The 16,436-nt window shown below is 47.8% G+C and overlaps 2 protein-coding genes and 1 pseudogene across 2 annotated transcripts in view; 1 reads left to right on the forward strand and 2 right to left on the reverse strand.

Moving 5' to 3' along the window:
* The window catches only part of LOC119849371, a 1,398,949-nt pseudogene that overhangs the window by 1,350,620 nt on the left and 31,893 nt on the right, over positions 1-16,436 (reverse strand).
* LOC119849376 (zinc finger protein 420-like) overlaps positions 1-16,436 on the forward strand; it is a 3,142,523-nt gene that overhangs the window by 1,145,383 nt on the left and 1,980,704 nt on the right. The gene's annotated exons all lie outside the window — the stretch shown is intronic.
* On the reverse strand, positions 3,277-16,086 carry LOC119849433. Its single transcript, XM_043503888.1, has 3 exons — positions 15,793-16,086; positions 7,014-7,128; positions 3,277-5,115 (listed from the first exon to the last, which is right to left on the reverse strand). The coding sequence occupies exons 1-3, from the start codon at positions 15,961-15,963 to the stop codon at positions 4,670-4,672; spliced, it is 732 nt and encodes a 243-aa protein (XP_043359823.1). The 5' UTR covers positions 15,964-16,086; the 3' UTR covers positions 3,277-4,669.

Here is a 16,436-nt window from a genome sequence, read left to right on the forward strand (position 1 = left end):
TGAGGCGAGGTAGGGATAGTGGGTGGGGGGTTCCCCTGGGAGGGGGAGACCCAGAACTGTGGGGGTACTGCCAGGAGGCAGCACCCAAGACAAGGGCACTGGAGTCTGGGAGGGACACAGGGGCCAGGGGTGGCGAGACACCGGCCTGAAGAGGGTGCTCCAGAGGCTGCAATGCTAATTCCCCATGATGACCACCAGGAGGAGCTGTTGGTGAGTCTGTGTCCTGTTACAGGGAGCCTATACAGGAAGGATGGGCTCCACCTAAACCAAAGTGGATCCAGACTGCTGGCACTTCACATTAAAAAGGTTGCAGAGCAGTTTTGAAACTGAGAGATGGGGGGGGGGGGAAGCTGATGGCTGCAGAGGAGCACGTGGATCTGACAGAGACTTCTCTTAGAGGAGAGTCTAGTGATAGAGATTCTCTAGATTTTAGTCAGGAGGAGAGGATGGAAGAGGACAAAGTATGGGCTGGATCAGATGAGAAACATTCACATAAAAAAGAATCTGACACATCAGAAAAGGGCAGACAAATAAACAGTGACAAGTTTTTAAAGTGCTTGTACACAAATGCTAGAAGTCTAAATAATAAGATGGGTGAACTAGAGTGCCTTGTGTTAAAGCAGGATATTGATATAATAGGCATCACAGAAACCTGGTGGAATGAGGACAATCCATGGGAGTGGCACTATATGTGAAAGAAAATGTAGAATCAAATGAAGTAAAAATCTTAAATGACTCCACATGTTCCATAGAACCTCTATGGGTAGTAATTCCATGCTCTAATAAGAATATAACAGAAGGGACTTATTAATGACCAGGACAGTGATAGTGATGATGAAATGGATCACTGTAAAGGAGATTAGAGAGGCTACCAAAATAAAGAACTCAATAATAGTGGGGGATTTCAATTATCCCATATTGACTTGGTACATGTCACCTCGGGATAAAATGCAGAGACAAAATTTCTCAATACTTTAAATGACTGCTTCTTGGAGCAGCTGGTACAGGAACCCACAAGGGGAGAGGCAATTCTCAATTTAGTCCTGAGTGGAGCGCAGGATGTGGTCCAAGTCATAACTATAACAGGACCACTTGGAAATAGTGACCATAATATAATAACATTTAACATTCCTGTGGTGGGAATAACACCTCAGCAGCCCAACACTGTGGCATTAATTTCAGAAGGGGGAACCATGCAAAAATGAGGAGGTTAGTTGAACAGAAATTAAAAGGTACAGAGACTAAAGTGAAATCCCTGCAAGCTGCATGGACACTTTTGAAAGCCACCATAATAGAGGTTCAACTTAAATGTATACCCCCAAATTAAAAAAAAAACAGTAAAAGAACTAAAAAAGCACCACTGTGGCTTAACAACCATGTAAAAGAAGAAGTGAGAGATAAAAAGGCATCTTTTAAAAAGTGGAAGTCAAATCCTAGTGAGGTAAATAGAAAGGAGCATAAACACTGCCAAATTAAGTCTAATAAGAAAAGCAAAAAAGGAGTCTGAAGAACAGCTAGCCAAAACCTCAGAAGATAATAACAAAATGTTTTTAAAGTACATCAGAAGCAAGAAGCCGCTACACAACCAGTGGGGCCCCTGGACGATCGAGATACAAAAGGAGCACTTAAAGATGATAAAGTCATTGCGGAGAAACTAAATTAATTCTTTGCTTCAGTCCTCATGGCTGAGGATGTTAGGGAGATTCCCAAACCTGAGCTGTCCTTTGTAGGTGACAAATCTGAGGAATTGTCACAGATTGAAGTGTCATTAGAGGAGGTTTTGGAATTAATTGAGAAACTTAACAGTAACAAGTCACCAGGATCAGATGGCATTCACCCAAGCGCTCTGAAAGAACTCAAATGTGAAATTGTGGAACTATTAACTATGGTTTGTGACCTGTCCTTTAAATCAGCTTCTGTACCCAATGACTGAAAGATAGCTAATGTAATGCCAATATTTAAAAAGGGCTCTAGAGGTGATCCCGGCAATTATAGACCGGTAAGTCTAATGTCATTACCAGGCAAATTAGTTGAAACAATAGTAAAGAATAAAATTGTCAGACACATAGAAGAACATAAATTGTTAGGCAAAAGTCAACATGGTTTCTGTAAAGGGAAATCCTGTCTTACTAATCTCTTAGAGTTCTTTGAAGGGCCAACAAACATGGACAAGGGGGATCCAGTGGACATAGTGTATTTATATTTCCAGAAAGCCTTTGAGAAGGTCCCTCACCAAAGGCTGTTATGTAAATTAAGTTCTCCTGGGATGAGAGGGAAGATTCTTTCATGGATTGAGAACTGGTTAAAAGACAGGGAACAAAGGATAGGAATAAATGGTAAATTTTCAGAATGGACCAATCCTATTCAACTTACTCATAAATGATCTGGAGAAAGGGGTAAAGTGACAAAGTTTGCAGATAACACTAAACTGCTCAAGATAGTTAAGACCAAAGCAGATTGTGAAGAACTTCAAAAAGATCTCACAAGTGATTGGGAACAAAATGACATTTAAAGTGGATAAATGTAAAGTAATGCACATTGGAAAAAATAACTCCAACTATACATACAATATGATGGGGGCTAATTTAGCTACAACTAATCAGAAAAGAGATCTTGGAGTCATCGTGGATAGTTCTCTGAAGACATCCACGCAGTGTGCACCAGCAGTCCAAAAAAAAGCAAATAGGATGATAGGAATCATTTAAAAAGGGATAGAGAATAAAACAGAGAATATCTTATTGCCCTTATATAAATCCATGGTATGGCCATATCTTGAATACTGCGTACAGATGTGGTCTCCTCATCTCAAAAAAGATATACTGGCATTAGAAAAGGTTCAGAGAAGGGCAACTAAAATGATTAGGGAGTTGGAACGGGTCCCATATGAGGAGAGATTAAAGAGGCTAGGAGTTTTCAGCTTGGAAAAAAGGAGACTAAGGGGGGATATGATAGAGGTCTATAAAATCATGAGTGTGGAGAAAGTGAAGAAGGAAAAGTTATTTACTTGTTCCAATAATATAAGAACTAGAGGTCACCGAATGAAATTAATGGGCAGCAAGTTTAAAACAAATAAAAGAAAGTTCTTCTTCACACAGCACACAGTCAACCTGTGGAACTCCTTGCCTGAGGAGGTTGTGAAGGCTAGGACTATAACAGGGTTTAAAAGAGAACTAGATAAATTCATGGAGGTTGCGTCCATTAATGGCAGGATGGGTAAGGAATGGTGTCCCTAGCCTCTTTTTGTCAGAGGGTGGAGATGGATGGCAGGAGAGAGATCATTTGATCATTACCTGTTAGGTTCACTCCCTCTGGGGCACCTGGCATTGGCCACTGGTGGCAGACAGGATACTGGGCTGGATGGACCTTTGGTCTGACCCGGTATGGCCATTCTTATGATTAACAATGACCCAGCTCACTGGGTCACTGCTTAACAATAACACAGCTCACTGCTACCTCCCACCAATGGGTCTCTTAAAGAGATCTCTGCCTATTAGGCACATTGGTTAAATGTTACTAACTATTTATACTAAATATAGGGCTTAACTGCTAAAATAGGTACTCACAACAATCTTCTGTCAGAAGGGGAATTTTCTCTTCCCTGCTGAGTTCTCTGTTTTAGCAAATGAGTTCATAACAGGATATTTACACAAGTTTCTTAATTTCCCTGTGATAGCAATTCAACTTTTGTTAACTGTTTGAAAGCACAAGCTTTAACAACCACCATGTCTTTTTAATGTAACATAACACACAAAAATAGTATAAAATGAAAGCCAAATGAAGTTGAAATACAGGTCTATGCACACACACTGAGCATATTAAGTTTTTATATTTGATTGTGCTTGGGCGACAACAATAGAAACCTGTTGAAATTGGTTAGTTTTAACATTTTGCAGCAAAACCAGATATATTATATATTGTAATATTTTGGACACTTTGGCTACAACATGCTTATAACTATATTTTAATATTTAATAAAGGTACAAACAAGTTTATTATCCCCCCAAAAAAGAAACTCATGGTTTCTTAATGTCAACTTTTCATTAATGTTGAGGATTCTCTCTGGAGATTTTCTTTGAATAAAAACCCCCTGTGATTAAGAAAAGAGAATCCTTTTTGTTTGCAATTGCATTATGTCTTGAGGCAGAGAAAGCATTTCTGGAAGAGAAACCTATCTCAAGTCCTCACTCTTAAAAACTGGAGCCGAGAGGAGTGGGTCTGTGGACTAGCACTGTGATGGGAATCATTGGTGGGGGAGAGGGCTTTCTATCCTGGTCAGAAATTGGAGACCCCCAAACTTCTGCATATTGGGCACACTTGTTGGAGCCCATGGCTGCACCTGAGAAATGGGCTGATCAATGGTGGGCATGCTGATCCATACCTAACTCAGGGTACGAACTGGTCTGTGCAAACAAAAAGGATGGAGAGGCCTCAGACTGCAATAATTTCAGTGCGGATAAATCAGGCTTATCCACCCTGTATCAGTGAAGGTTAGATTTTGAAAACTGTCAGATTCATAAACAAACCCCTTTTCATGCTAACAAACCGAAACAAAGTTGGGACATGCCCAGAGGGGGAACGGCACTCAAGGCATAGATGTCGGATGCTCCTTGAGAACTGCTGGCTACCGCAAATGTCCCCTTCTGCTGCCTCCAAGCTGGTCCCCTTAGCTTCAAAGTGTTGACCTAGTGGACAGGCGACCATGGGGGCAGCGCCACAAAACCCCATGTCCGAGCAGCAGTGCCAAGGCCACAGGCTTAATCCTCCAGTCCAAGGCCAAAATCTTCAGCTGGGCCCTTGTCGTTCCCCTCCTGACTCTGCCGGAGTAGCGAGGGAGAAACGCATGAGATGCACAAGCTCCATCTTCCTTCCACCTGATACTATGTAGACTGTGCCCAGCTCTTTGCCTGTGGCATACCCTGCCAAGGAAGCATGGCCATGTGGCCCAATCCTCAGCTACAGCCACAGTCCCTCCTCCCATGGCTGGCTGAGGGCAGAGCAATGTGGCCAATGCCAGGCTGAGATGGAAGGCTTTGTTCTTTCCCCTGCCAGCCAGACCTAACTGACCAATATCCTGAGAGCCTCGCTCACGTGTCCTCACAGCAGCTGCCTGTCTCTCTGGGTAGGAAAAGGGAACAAAGAAACATTGATGCTCAGGCCAGGAAATGAGGCACTTACCTCCCATGGCAGTGCCCTTTGACTTCAGCCCAGCCAGCGTGAAGTGCTGGGGACCTTCCTAGCAGGATGGAGCCTCAGCAGGTCCCTGACCTCAGGGGCCAGGCTCTTGTTACTGTGCAGGCCCCTGCCATGCTTGAAGATCCAGAAGAAAAATAAGGGGGCCTGTTGCTAGCAGAGAATGGTGTCAGTCCATCGACCTCTGAATTACTGGCCCAGCGTGTTACTGCTGCAAAACTGTGCATGGATCGGTTAACTTGGAAGAATAGGCAGTAGCAATTGCCAATTAGCTTCCCTTCAATAGCTTACATCAGGGGTCCCCAAGGTGGTGGGGGCACAATGGCGCCTGCTGGGGCAGTTGTGTGCACCCGCTGGACACAGTGCCGCTGAAATGCCAACAGCGAGCGCCAGAGAACCGCCTGCCAAAATGCGTTGCGATTTCTCGGTGCCATTTGGCGGTGGAGTGTCTGGTGCCCGTCACAGTACTCTGGGAATAGGAATAAGTTATTCCCACAGAAAGGTTGGGGACCACTGGTTTAGATGGTAGAGCGGAGGCCTGTAGCAGGCCAGGAGCAGATTTACCATGAAATAAACCATGTGGTGGCAACGGGCCTGATGGGGGACTCTAAAATGGAGGACAAATCTCATCTGACAACCTGGCCCCGAGTCCCGGCCAGTGGCGCAGCAGGACTTAGGCAGGCAGGCTGCCTGCATGCCATGCCGGTGGCCCCAGGCCACTCCTGGAAGGGGCTGGTGCTGGCACATCTCTGCACACCTCTGGCTAGGGGGGAGGGGAGGGAGGCAGCTACATGCACTGCACCCACCCCACACAGTGCATGGAGGCCCTCTGCTCCCCTTCCACCAATGGGTGTGCAGAGATGTGCCAGCAGCACTAAGGTGGCTCCCTTCCCACTCTGCCTCCATCCCTCTGTGCCACTCCCAGAAGTGGCTGGAATGTCCCGGCATCGCCACGGGGGGAGTCTCCATGCGCTGCCTCTGCCCCGAGTACCAATTTTGCAGCTCTCATTGGCCAGGAACTGTGGCCAATGGGAGCTGTGGGGGCAGCGTTTGTAGGCAGTGGTGCATGGAGACCCCCCCCCCCGGTGCCACCCACATAGGAGCTGCTGCTGGAGGGTTGTGTGCGCCGGTCACTTTGGGAGCTGCACTGCTGGAGGTAAGCGCCACCCCTCCTTCACCCCAACCCCCTGCCCAGCCCAGAGCCCGCACCCACCACCCAAACTTCCTCCCAGAGCGCACGCTCCTCACCCCTTCCCACACTCCCAACCCCCTGTCCTAGCCCAGAGCCTGCACCCACCACCCAAACTTCCTCCCAGAGCCTGACCTCCACCACGCCTCCTACCCCCCATCTCCTGCCCCAATAAAGGTACCTCACTTCATGTTCATTTACTTCCCACGACTTATAATATAGGAGGAGGAGGAAGTTAAGAAAGGAGAGAATGTTCTTTTTCTTGGATGGGTCCCCAGGGGAGCCCCCTGAAAATGAAGCTGTGCACAGGGCCCCACTAACTCTGAATCCTCCACTGTAGCAGGAACTCAGAAAGTCACACCTCGGTCAACGGTAGGATGGGGATTTAAAAAAGCGATTCTTTTTTCCTCCCCTTCATGAGAAAGAAAGTAAGGGCTGGCCACTCAGGTGCAGAATACCACTTTTTCCTCTGGCTGAGGAAATGGAAATCAGGCACAGACAACTGGTGTCTGCCGAAAGAGGTGAGGGGGGCACAATTTCAAGGTTCGGTCCCACCCCCTTACGATCAACGTCCCCTCCCAGGTGTGAACAATGCAGGGGAAGGAAGCAGGAAAGGCAGCTCCTCTCCACTTACCCCTCCGGCAGCTGCTGTGCAGGGAGAGAGCCTGGTGGCACCACATGATGTAGCAGGGAGGGCTAATCCAGGTGGGGCTCATGACCCCACATACCATCCTCTGCAAGTGTTGCCTCTGAAATTAGGAAAACTCATGAGTTCGAGGAATAGCTGCACACCCAGAAGAAAGCCCAGGACTACATGCACAGAGTGAAGGGGTGTGCTAAAGCCTGGCATCGAGCCAGAAACATTCAGATCATCAATATAATGCAATCCCAGGTGAGCTACCTTGGCAATGACTGGGCCAACCAGGAAGGCTTAATACACATGCCACAGCACATGTTAGGAACATTTAAATCTGGATGTCACAACGCAGGAGACAAACAGTGGACTTGACCCGGAGAGGCAGGTTGGGGTTTCCTATATTGCATTCACTCAAGCCAGCACCTGACCTCTCGAAAGCTGTCACTGGCACCCCCAGGTCAGCCAGAAAGAAGCAGCGGTTCTCACTGGAACAAGTCCACACATGGCTCACAGGCAACTCCCAAGCCAACCTCAGCACACCATCTTGGCCAGAGAGAAGCCCATTCGGATTCACTATTGCTTATTTTCCTTCCACCCAGAACCCTGCTTTTTCTCCTGGGCTCCAAGTAGCCATCCCTGGGAAGCCAAGAGCCAACCACCTCCCCCACCCCAGGCTTTGTCAGAATGAATGGTGGCACTCTACTAACCCCACCTAGACATACTGAGGTACTTAGTTTCTGCCCTGCCTTCCTCAGCATGACTTTCCTCTTTTGCCCCATTCCTGCCTCACTTCCTCCTTTGGCAAGTCACGCAAAAGAGATCAGAAGGAAGAGCAAGCCTCCATAGGCCAACCTCCAAGGGCAGAGGAGGCCAAGCCACAAGGCTACAAAAGGTGACTGGCGCAGATTGTCTAGCTTTCCCCAGCTGGCACCAGGGTGCTTTCTCAGATCATTTCACCACCCTCTGTCCTGCAGGGGTCGGGGTTATCCCAGGGACAGGCCAGTGGCAGAAGGAGGAGCATGTTGCTGGACAGCTAGGGGAGCTGGGAAATGTAAACCATCATGTTTCTGTCTGGTTTTGAACGGGGGGCCTTTTGCATGTTATGCAAACATGATAACCACTACACTACAGAAACTCTGTCACTGTGCTCTGCCCCTCCCTTCAAATTCCAACCACTTGGCTGGCGCTCGCCCTGACACACTCCGATGGGGCGACCTGGAGAAAGTGGTGGCAGCCCTTCAATAGGTCAGCTGGTAGAGCAAAGGCCTGGAACCAGAGCTCAGGAAGTCATCTTTACATTGCTCTTTTGACTTCAGCTTGAAGGAGAGCTTCTTTTTCTTCCCCTTGCTGGGAAAGAACAAGAGAAGAAAGAAAGCTCTGGTGGTCTAACTTGTTCACAAGCCCACACTGTCTTTTCCTACTGGGGAGCCTGAAATGAGGGACTCATGGCCAGTAAAGCTGTGCTTCCAGAAAACAGACCCCACCTCTGCACACAAAGGGATCAAAGAACATGTCAAAGCCTGGGACTGAACCAGGGAACTTCTACATCTTCATTCTAACACTCTCCCCACTGAGCTACTTCGGCACCAGCAGGGCACCTTTTTGGCCTCTCGCTTCTCTGTCTGAGATGTTTTTGTCAGCCATGGCACATGTCATAAATATAAAGGGAAGGGTAAACACCTTTAAAATCCATCCTGGTCAGAGGAAAAACCCTTGCACCTGAAAAAGGTTAAGAAGTTAGGATAACCTCACTGGCACCTGACCACAATGACCAATGAGGAGACAAGATACTTTCAAAGCTGGAGTGGTGGGGGGAGAAACAAAGGGTCTGGGTCTGTCTGTGTGATGCTTTTGCTGGGGACAGAACAGGAATGGAGTCTTAGAACTTAGTAAGTAATCTAGCTAGATATGCGTTAGATTATGATTTCTTTAAATGGTTGAGAAAATAAGTTGTGCTGAATAGAATGGATATTCCTGTCTTTGTGTCTTTTTGTAACTTAAGGTTTTGCCTAGAGGGATTCTCTATGTTTTGAATCTAATTACCCTGTAAGGTATTTACCATCCTGATTTTACAGAGAGGATTCTTTTTACCTTTTCTTATATTAAAATTCTTCTTGTAAAAAATTGAATGCTTTTTTCATTGTTCTTAAGATCCAAGGGTTTGGGTCTGTGGTCACCTATGCAAATTGGTGAGGATTTTTATCAAGCCTTCCCCAGGCAGGGGGGTGCAAGGTTTTGGTGAGGATTTGGGGGGGAAAGACGTTTCCAAAAAACTCTTTCCCAGTAACCAGTTAAACATTTGGTGGTGGCAGTGGAAGTCCAAGGGGAAAGGGTAAAATAGTTTGTACCTTGGGGAAATTTTAACCTAAGCTGGTAAAAGTAAACTTAGGAGGTTTTCATGCAGGTCCCCACATCTGTACCCTAGATCAGAGTGGGGAAGGAACCTTGACATGATGGCAGAGTGGTGGGATTAACTTGAAATCATTTTGAGATCAATTTGAGATTTTTTTTGAACCAGAAACATAGATTTTAAAAAGGAATTTTTTTTCCTTTGGGCTGCTGGAAAGCAGGTTTCCAACTGGAAGTAGTTGGAGTCTTTCTCTCTGCTTTGGGGCCAGAGCAGAGACAAAAGGGAATTGTCCTTTGTGAGCTGGAGTTTTCTCTACATAAAGGCAGGATAGTTAATCTCCTGCAGGGAAATTCACCAGTCTTCACAGACCTGAAGTTTTTTTTTTCCCTAAGAGCAACTAGAGGGGTTTTCTGCCTATTTGCCTGGAGCCAAAGGTGTTAGGGTTTTTTTTTGGGGGGGGGGGGGGATTTTTCTGTAGGCTGACAATCACTATCAGAGAGTATAGGTATCCTATTACAGCACAGCAAAATTTTACAAGCCAAGTTTTGTTTCTTTTATTTCTAACCCTCGGGTGTAAAGTTAGTAAAAAACAGAGAGGTAAAGATGACAGAAACCAAGACGCTGCACAAATTGGAGTTAGCCAGAATGGAGGCAGTGAAAGAGGCAGAACAACATCAAGTGGCTGCCCATAGGAGAGCAATGGAGGCCAAGGACAAAGAAATGGAGAAGGAAAAAGAGAGGAAGCATGTGGAGGAGGAGAAGGAAAAAGAGAGGAAGCATGCACTGGAGATGGAGAAGGCAAAGGCTCAGGAGAATATACCAACAAACCCTAGCAATCCTTCTCCAGGTACCACTTCCCATCCCAGAAAGTTCCCCACCTACAAGGCAGGCGATGATACCGAGGCCTTCTTAGAAAACTTCGAAAGGGCTTGCCTTGGGTACAGCATCTCTACAGACCAATACATAGTAGAGCTGAGGCCACAGCTCAGTGGACCCTTAGCTGAGGTGGCAGCTGAAATGACTAAGGAACACATGAACCAGTATGAACTGTTTAAAACCAAGGTGAGAGTCAGAAAGGGGCTAACACCCAAGTGTTCCCGTTGGCGGTTCAGAGCCCTAAAGTGAAAACCAGACATATCATTTACCCGACATGCCTACCACATTGTGAAACATTGGGATGCCTGGCTATCAGGATCAAGTGTTAAATCTCCAGCAGATTTGCCCTTCCTAATGCAAATGGAACAGTTCTTAGAGGGTGTTCCTGAGGAAATAGAAAGATACATCCTAGATGGGAAGCCCAAAACTGTAATCGAGGTGGGGGAGATTGGAGCCAAATGGGTGGAGGTGGCAGAAAAGAAAAAAACTGGTCGCAGTTGGAGCGGATACCAGAAGGGACAACCTCAGACCACCCCCTACTACCGGGGGCCGCCCAAGGCCCCATCTACCAGCCAAGGAACCCTCTAGCCACCTTATCGTCCCGCTACACCATTCTCCAGCAACCCACCTCGCCCCAGTGACCAGTCAGCTGGACGATGCTTTAAATGTAACGAGCCGGGCCATGTGAAGGCCAACTGCCCCAAGAACCCCAACCGATTACAGTTCATTGCACTGGAATCACACGAGAGGTCCTCAGTCCCAAATACCTCCCAGTACCCTTGGAGCGGAGGGAAACTGTGAGTGTGGGTGGGAGGAAGGTCAACGCGTGGAGGGACACTGGAGCACAGGTGTCACTATCTATGCTTCCTTAGTGGACCCCAATTTAATCAACCCAGAGATCCAAGTGATGATTCAACCCTTCAAATCCAACTCTTTCAATTTGCCTACAGCCAAGTTGCCTGTCCAGTACAAGGGCTGGTCAGGAACGTGGACTTTTGCAGTCTATGATGATTCTCCTATCCCCATGCTGTTGAGGGAAGACTTGGCCAATCCTGTGAAGTCAGCCAAGAGGGTGGGAATGGTCACCCGCAGCCAGACTAAACCAGCCATCATGCCTAGCGCTGTTCTGGAAACTTCTACCAGGACCCGGTCAGAGGTGATGGACCCGGACCCCAGGCCAATGTCTGCAACAGCAGTAGTGGATCCAGTCCCTGAGACCCAGACAGAGCCAGTTCCAGAACCAGAACTGGCAGAACAACCAGCACCAGACCCATTGCCAGCACTGAATCCAATACTTGACATCCCAACCCCAGAGGGCCCCACCAAACCTGAACCGGCAGCAGCCGATAACCCTACACAAGAGGCTCAGCCGGAGCCTGAACCCCAACATAGTGCACCAGAGGAGAGTGGTTCACAGTCAGAAACAGCCCCGTTCCCTACATCGCTTCCAGAGGGACCAAGCATAGGTCCACAATCCAATGAGGAACTGATGTCTCCAGCATCAAGGGAACAGTTCCAGGCTGAACAGGAAGTAGATGAAAGCCTCCAGAGAGCTTGGGCAGTGGCACGGAGCAACCCACCACCTCTCAGCTCTTCTAATCGATCCAGGTTTGTTGTAGAAAGACGACTTTTATACAAGGAAACTTTTTCTGCTGGACACCAGGAAGACTGGCATCCTCAGAGACAGTTGGTAGTTCCAACTAAGTACTGTGTCAAGCTCTTGAGCTTAGCCCACGATCTCCTAGTGGCTGGGGTGAACAGGACCAAAGACTGGTTGGACAGATCATTCCAATAGGAGGGAATGGGCAACGATGTTTCTACCTATGTCCGGTCTTGTGAGGTATGCCAAAAAGTGGGAAAACCCCAAGACCAGGTCAAAGCCCCTCTCCAGCCACTGCCCATCATTGAAGTTCCATTTCAGCGAGTAGCTGTGGATATTCTGGGTCCTTTTACTGAAAAAGACACCCAGAGGAAAGCAGTACATACTGACTTTCATGGATTTTGCCACCAGATGGCCGGAAGCAGTAGCTTTAAGCAACACCAGGGCTAAAAGTGTGTGCCAGGCACTAGCAGCCATTTTTGCCAGGGTAGATTGGCCCTCTGACATCCTCACAGATACAAGAACTAATTTCCTGGCAGGAACTATGGAAAGCCTTTGGGAAGCTCATGGGGTAAATCACTTGGTTGTCATTCCTTACCACCATCAAATAAATGGCATGGTGGAGAAGTTTAATGGAACTTTGGGGGCCGTGATACATAAATTCGTAAATGAGCACTCCAATGACTGGGACCTAGTGTTGCAGCAGTTGCTCTTTGCCTAGAGAGCTGTACCACATCCCAGTTTAGGGTTTTCACCATTTGAACCTGTATGTGGCCGCAAGGTTAAGGGGCCGTTACAGTTGGTGAAGCAGCAATGGGAGGGATTTACACCTTCTCCAGGAACTAACATTCTGGACTTTGTAACCAACCTACAAAACACCCTCCGAACCTCTCTAGCCCTTGCTAAAGAAAACCTACAGGATGCTCAAAAGAGCAAAAGCCTGGTATGATAAACATGCCAGAGAGTGTTCCTTCAAAGTAGGAGACCAGGTCATGGTCTTAAAGGTCCATAAAATGGAAGCGTCGTGGGAAGGGCCATTCAAGGTCCAGGAGCACCTGGGAGTTGTTAATTATCTCATAGCATTCCCCACCTCCAACCTAAAGCCTAAAGTATACCATATTAATTCTCTAAAGCCCTTTATTCCAGAGAATTAAAAGTTTGTCAGTTTACAGCCCAGGGAGGAGATGACGCTGAGTGGCCTGAAGGTGTCTACTATGAAGGGAAGAGTGCTAGTGGCATGGAAGAGGTGAACCTCTCCATGATCCTCGGGCATATGCAGTGACAGCAGGTCCAGGAGCTGTGCACTAGCTATGTGCCGACATTCTCAGCCACCCCAGGACTGACTGAACGGGCATACCACTCCATTGACACAGGTAATGCTCACCCAATTATAGTCCAACCTTACTGGATGTCTCCTCAGGCTAAAACTGCTATAGAACGGGAGATCCTGGATATGTTACAGATGGGTGTAATCCACCCCTCTGGCAGTGCATGGGCGTCTCCAGTGGTTCTAGTTCCCAAATGGGGAAGATATTTTTCCCCAGATGGGGAGATATTTTTTTGCGTGGACTACCGTAAGCTAAATGCTGTAACTCGCCCAGACAACTATCCAATGCCATGCACAGATGAACTATTAGAGAAACTGGGATGGGCCCAGTTCATCTCTAGCTTGGACTTAACCAAGGGTACTGGCAGGTACCGCTAGATGAATCTGCTAAAGAAAGGTCAGCCTTCACCACACATGTTGGGCTGTATGAATTTAATGTATTCCCTTTTGGGCTGCGGAATGCACCCGCCACCTTCCAAAGACTTGTAGATGGTCTCCTAGCGGGATCAGGGGAATATGCAGTCACCTACCTTGACGATGTGGCCATATTTTCGGATTCCTGGGCAGAACACCTGGAACATCTACAAAAAGTCTTCAAGCGCATAAGGGAGGCAGGACTAACTGTTAAGACTAAGAAGTGTCAAATAGGCCTAAACAAAGTGACTTACCTTGGACACCAGGTGGGTCAAGGAACTATCAAACCCCTACAGGCCAAAGTGGATGCTATCCAAAAGTGGCCTGTCCAAAAGTCAAAGAAACGGGTTCAATCCTTTTTAGGCTTGGCCGGTTATTACAGATGATTTGTACTGCAATACAGCCAAATCACCACCCCACTGACAGACCTCACCAAAAAGAAACAGCCAAATGCCGTTCAGTGGACCAAAGAGTGTCAGAAGGCCTTTAACAGCTTAAAGCGATGCTCATGTCTGACCCTGTACTAAGGGCCACAGACTTTGAGAAACCGTTCCTAGTAACCACAGATGTGTCCAAGCTTGGTGTGGGAGCAGTTTTAATGCAGGAAGGACCGGATCAAGAATTCCACCCTGTAGTGTTTCTCAGTGAAAAATTGTCTGAGAGGGAAAACAACTGGTCAGTCAATGAAAAAGAATGTTACCCCATTGTCTATGCTCTGGAAAAGTTATGCCCATATGTTGGGGGACTGCATTTCCACCTACAAACATCTCTGCACACCTCTGGCTGGGGGGAGCGGAGGGAGGCAGTGCATGGAGGCCCTCTGCTCCCCTTCCACCAATGGGTGTGCAGAGATGTGCCAGCAGCACTAAGGTGGCTCCCTTCAAACTCTGCTCCATCCCTCTGTGCCACTCCCAGAAGTGGCTAGAATGTCCTGGGCATCGCCTCGGGGGGGAGTATCCATGCGCTGCCTCTGCCCCAAGTACCAATTTTGCCGCTCCTCATTGGCCAGGAAACTGTGGCCAATGGGAACTGTGGGGTAGTGGCGGCAGGCAGTGGTGCATGGAGGGGTTCTTTGGCTAAGCAGCAGAGGCAGCCTAAGCTGGGAAGCGAACGGTCACATCTTCACATTCCAAAACTAGTCACATTGAAATAAGGTGGCTATTGGGCTGTTAGGATACAATCCTGTCCTGATAATGCCTAGCGCCTCCAGAGAAAGGGAAGTGCCTAGAAGATGTAAAAGGCAACTTAGTTTAATAGCATCCTGTCTGGCAAGAACTCACTTATCAATAGCTGGGATGTGAAATCCTCATTTCTGTGTTTGTTCTATCACTGTAGTCCCCATTTCCCTATTGTTTGTCCGTATCATCTCTGTCTGGTTCTGTGATTGTTTCTGTCTGCTGTATAATTAATTTTGCTTTGTGTAAACTAATTAAGGTGGTGGGATATAATTGGTTAAATAATAATGTTACAATGTGTTAGGATTGGTTAGTTAAATGTCAGTAAAATGATTGGTTAAGGTATAGCTAAGCAGAACTCAAGTTTTACTATATAGTCTGCAGTCAATCAGGAACTGGAGTGGTGGAAATGGGAACAGGGAATGGGGGTGGGGAAACTGGAACCATGTTTTGCTAAAGGGGGGAAATGGGAACAGGGAATGGGGGTGGGGAAACTGGAATCATGTTTGGCTGAAGGGCAGGAATGGGAACAGGGACACAGATGTAAGGCTCTGTGGTGTCAGAGCTGGGAAGGGGGACACTAAGGAAGGAAACAGGAATCATGCTTGCTGGAAGTTCACCCCAATAAACATCAAATTGTTTGCACCTTTGGACTTCGGGTATTGTTGCTCTCTGTTCATGCGAGAAGGACCAGGGAAGTAAGTGGGTGAAGGAATAAGCCCCCTAACACAGACCACACAGGAAGGCTTAATGCTTGAGCTGCAGCATATGCTGGGCAGGCTTAAGGCTGGGCTCCCCAAGGCAGGAGAGGAGGGGAAGACTTGGCTCCTGGAGGAGCAGGCTGGGGCTTCCTATATCCCATTCACTCACAGCCAGCCCCCCACCCCCCACACCCAAGCCATCAATGGTGTCCCCAAGTTGGCCAGAAAGGAGCAGTGGTTCTCACTGGAACAAGTCCACCGACGGCTTGCAGGCAACTCCCAAGACTGCTACAGCACACCCTCTTGGCCAGAAAGGAACCCACTCGGACTCACCATTGCTTCTTTTCCTTCCATCCACAACCCCACTTCTTCTCCAAGAGGCAGGCACAGGATTCTACTTCCCAGCAGCCAACCACACCTCCATGGGTTCGGCGCAGGCGAGGGCTTCCTGGATCCCAGTTGCTCATAGCCAGCCCAACCCCCACCTCCAAAACCGTCAATCATGCCCCCAGTTAGGCCACAAAGGAGAAGTGGTTTTCACTGCCCCACGGGTGGCAGGGAGCCTCTCAAGCCCATCATCACACACCCAGATTGGACAGAAAAGAGTGCTGGCTCAGGCTCACTCGGACTCAGCTTTGCTTGTCTTCCTTCCACCCAGAACTCCCCTTCTTCTCCTGGACTGCAAATAGCCATCCCTGGGAAGGCAAGAGGGAGGCACAGGATTCTACTTCCCAGCAGCCAACCGCACCTCCCCTGGCTTTGGCAGAACGAACCAAAGTCATCCTTACATCACCCTTGTGAATCCAGCTTGAAGGAGAGCTTCTTTTTCTTCCCCTTCCTGAGAAAAAGCAAGAGAAGAAAGAAGGTCAGGTGGGCCAACTGGATGCAGAAAAAAACAATGCTGTCTTTTCCTGCAGCGAAGCCCGAAATGAGGGATTTCGTGTTGGGTGAATGCACCACTGTGTTTCCAGAAAACA

The sequence above is a fragment of the Dermochelys coriacea genome, chromosome 28, assembly GCF_009764565.3.
Source record: "Dermochelys coriacea isolate rDerCor1 chromosome 28, rDerCor1.pri.v4, whole genome shotgun sequence".
Taxonomy (NCBI): Eukaryota; Metazoa; Chordata; order Testudines; family Dermochelyidae; genus Dermochelys; species Dermochelys coriacea.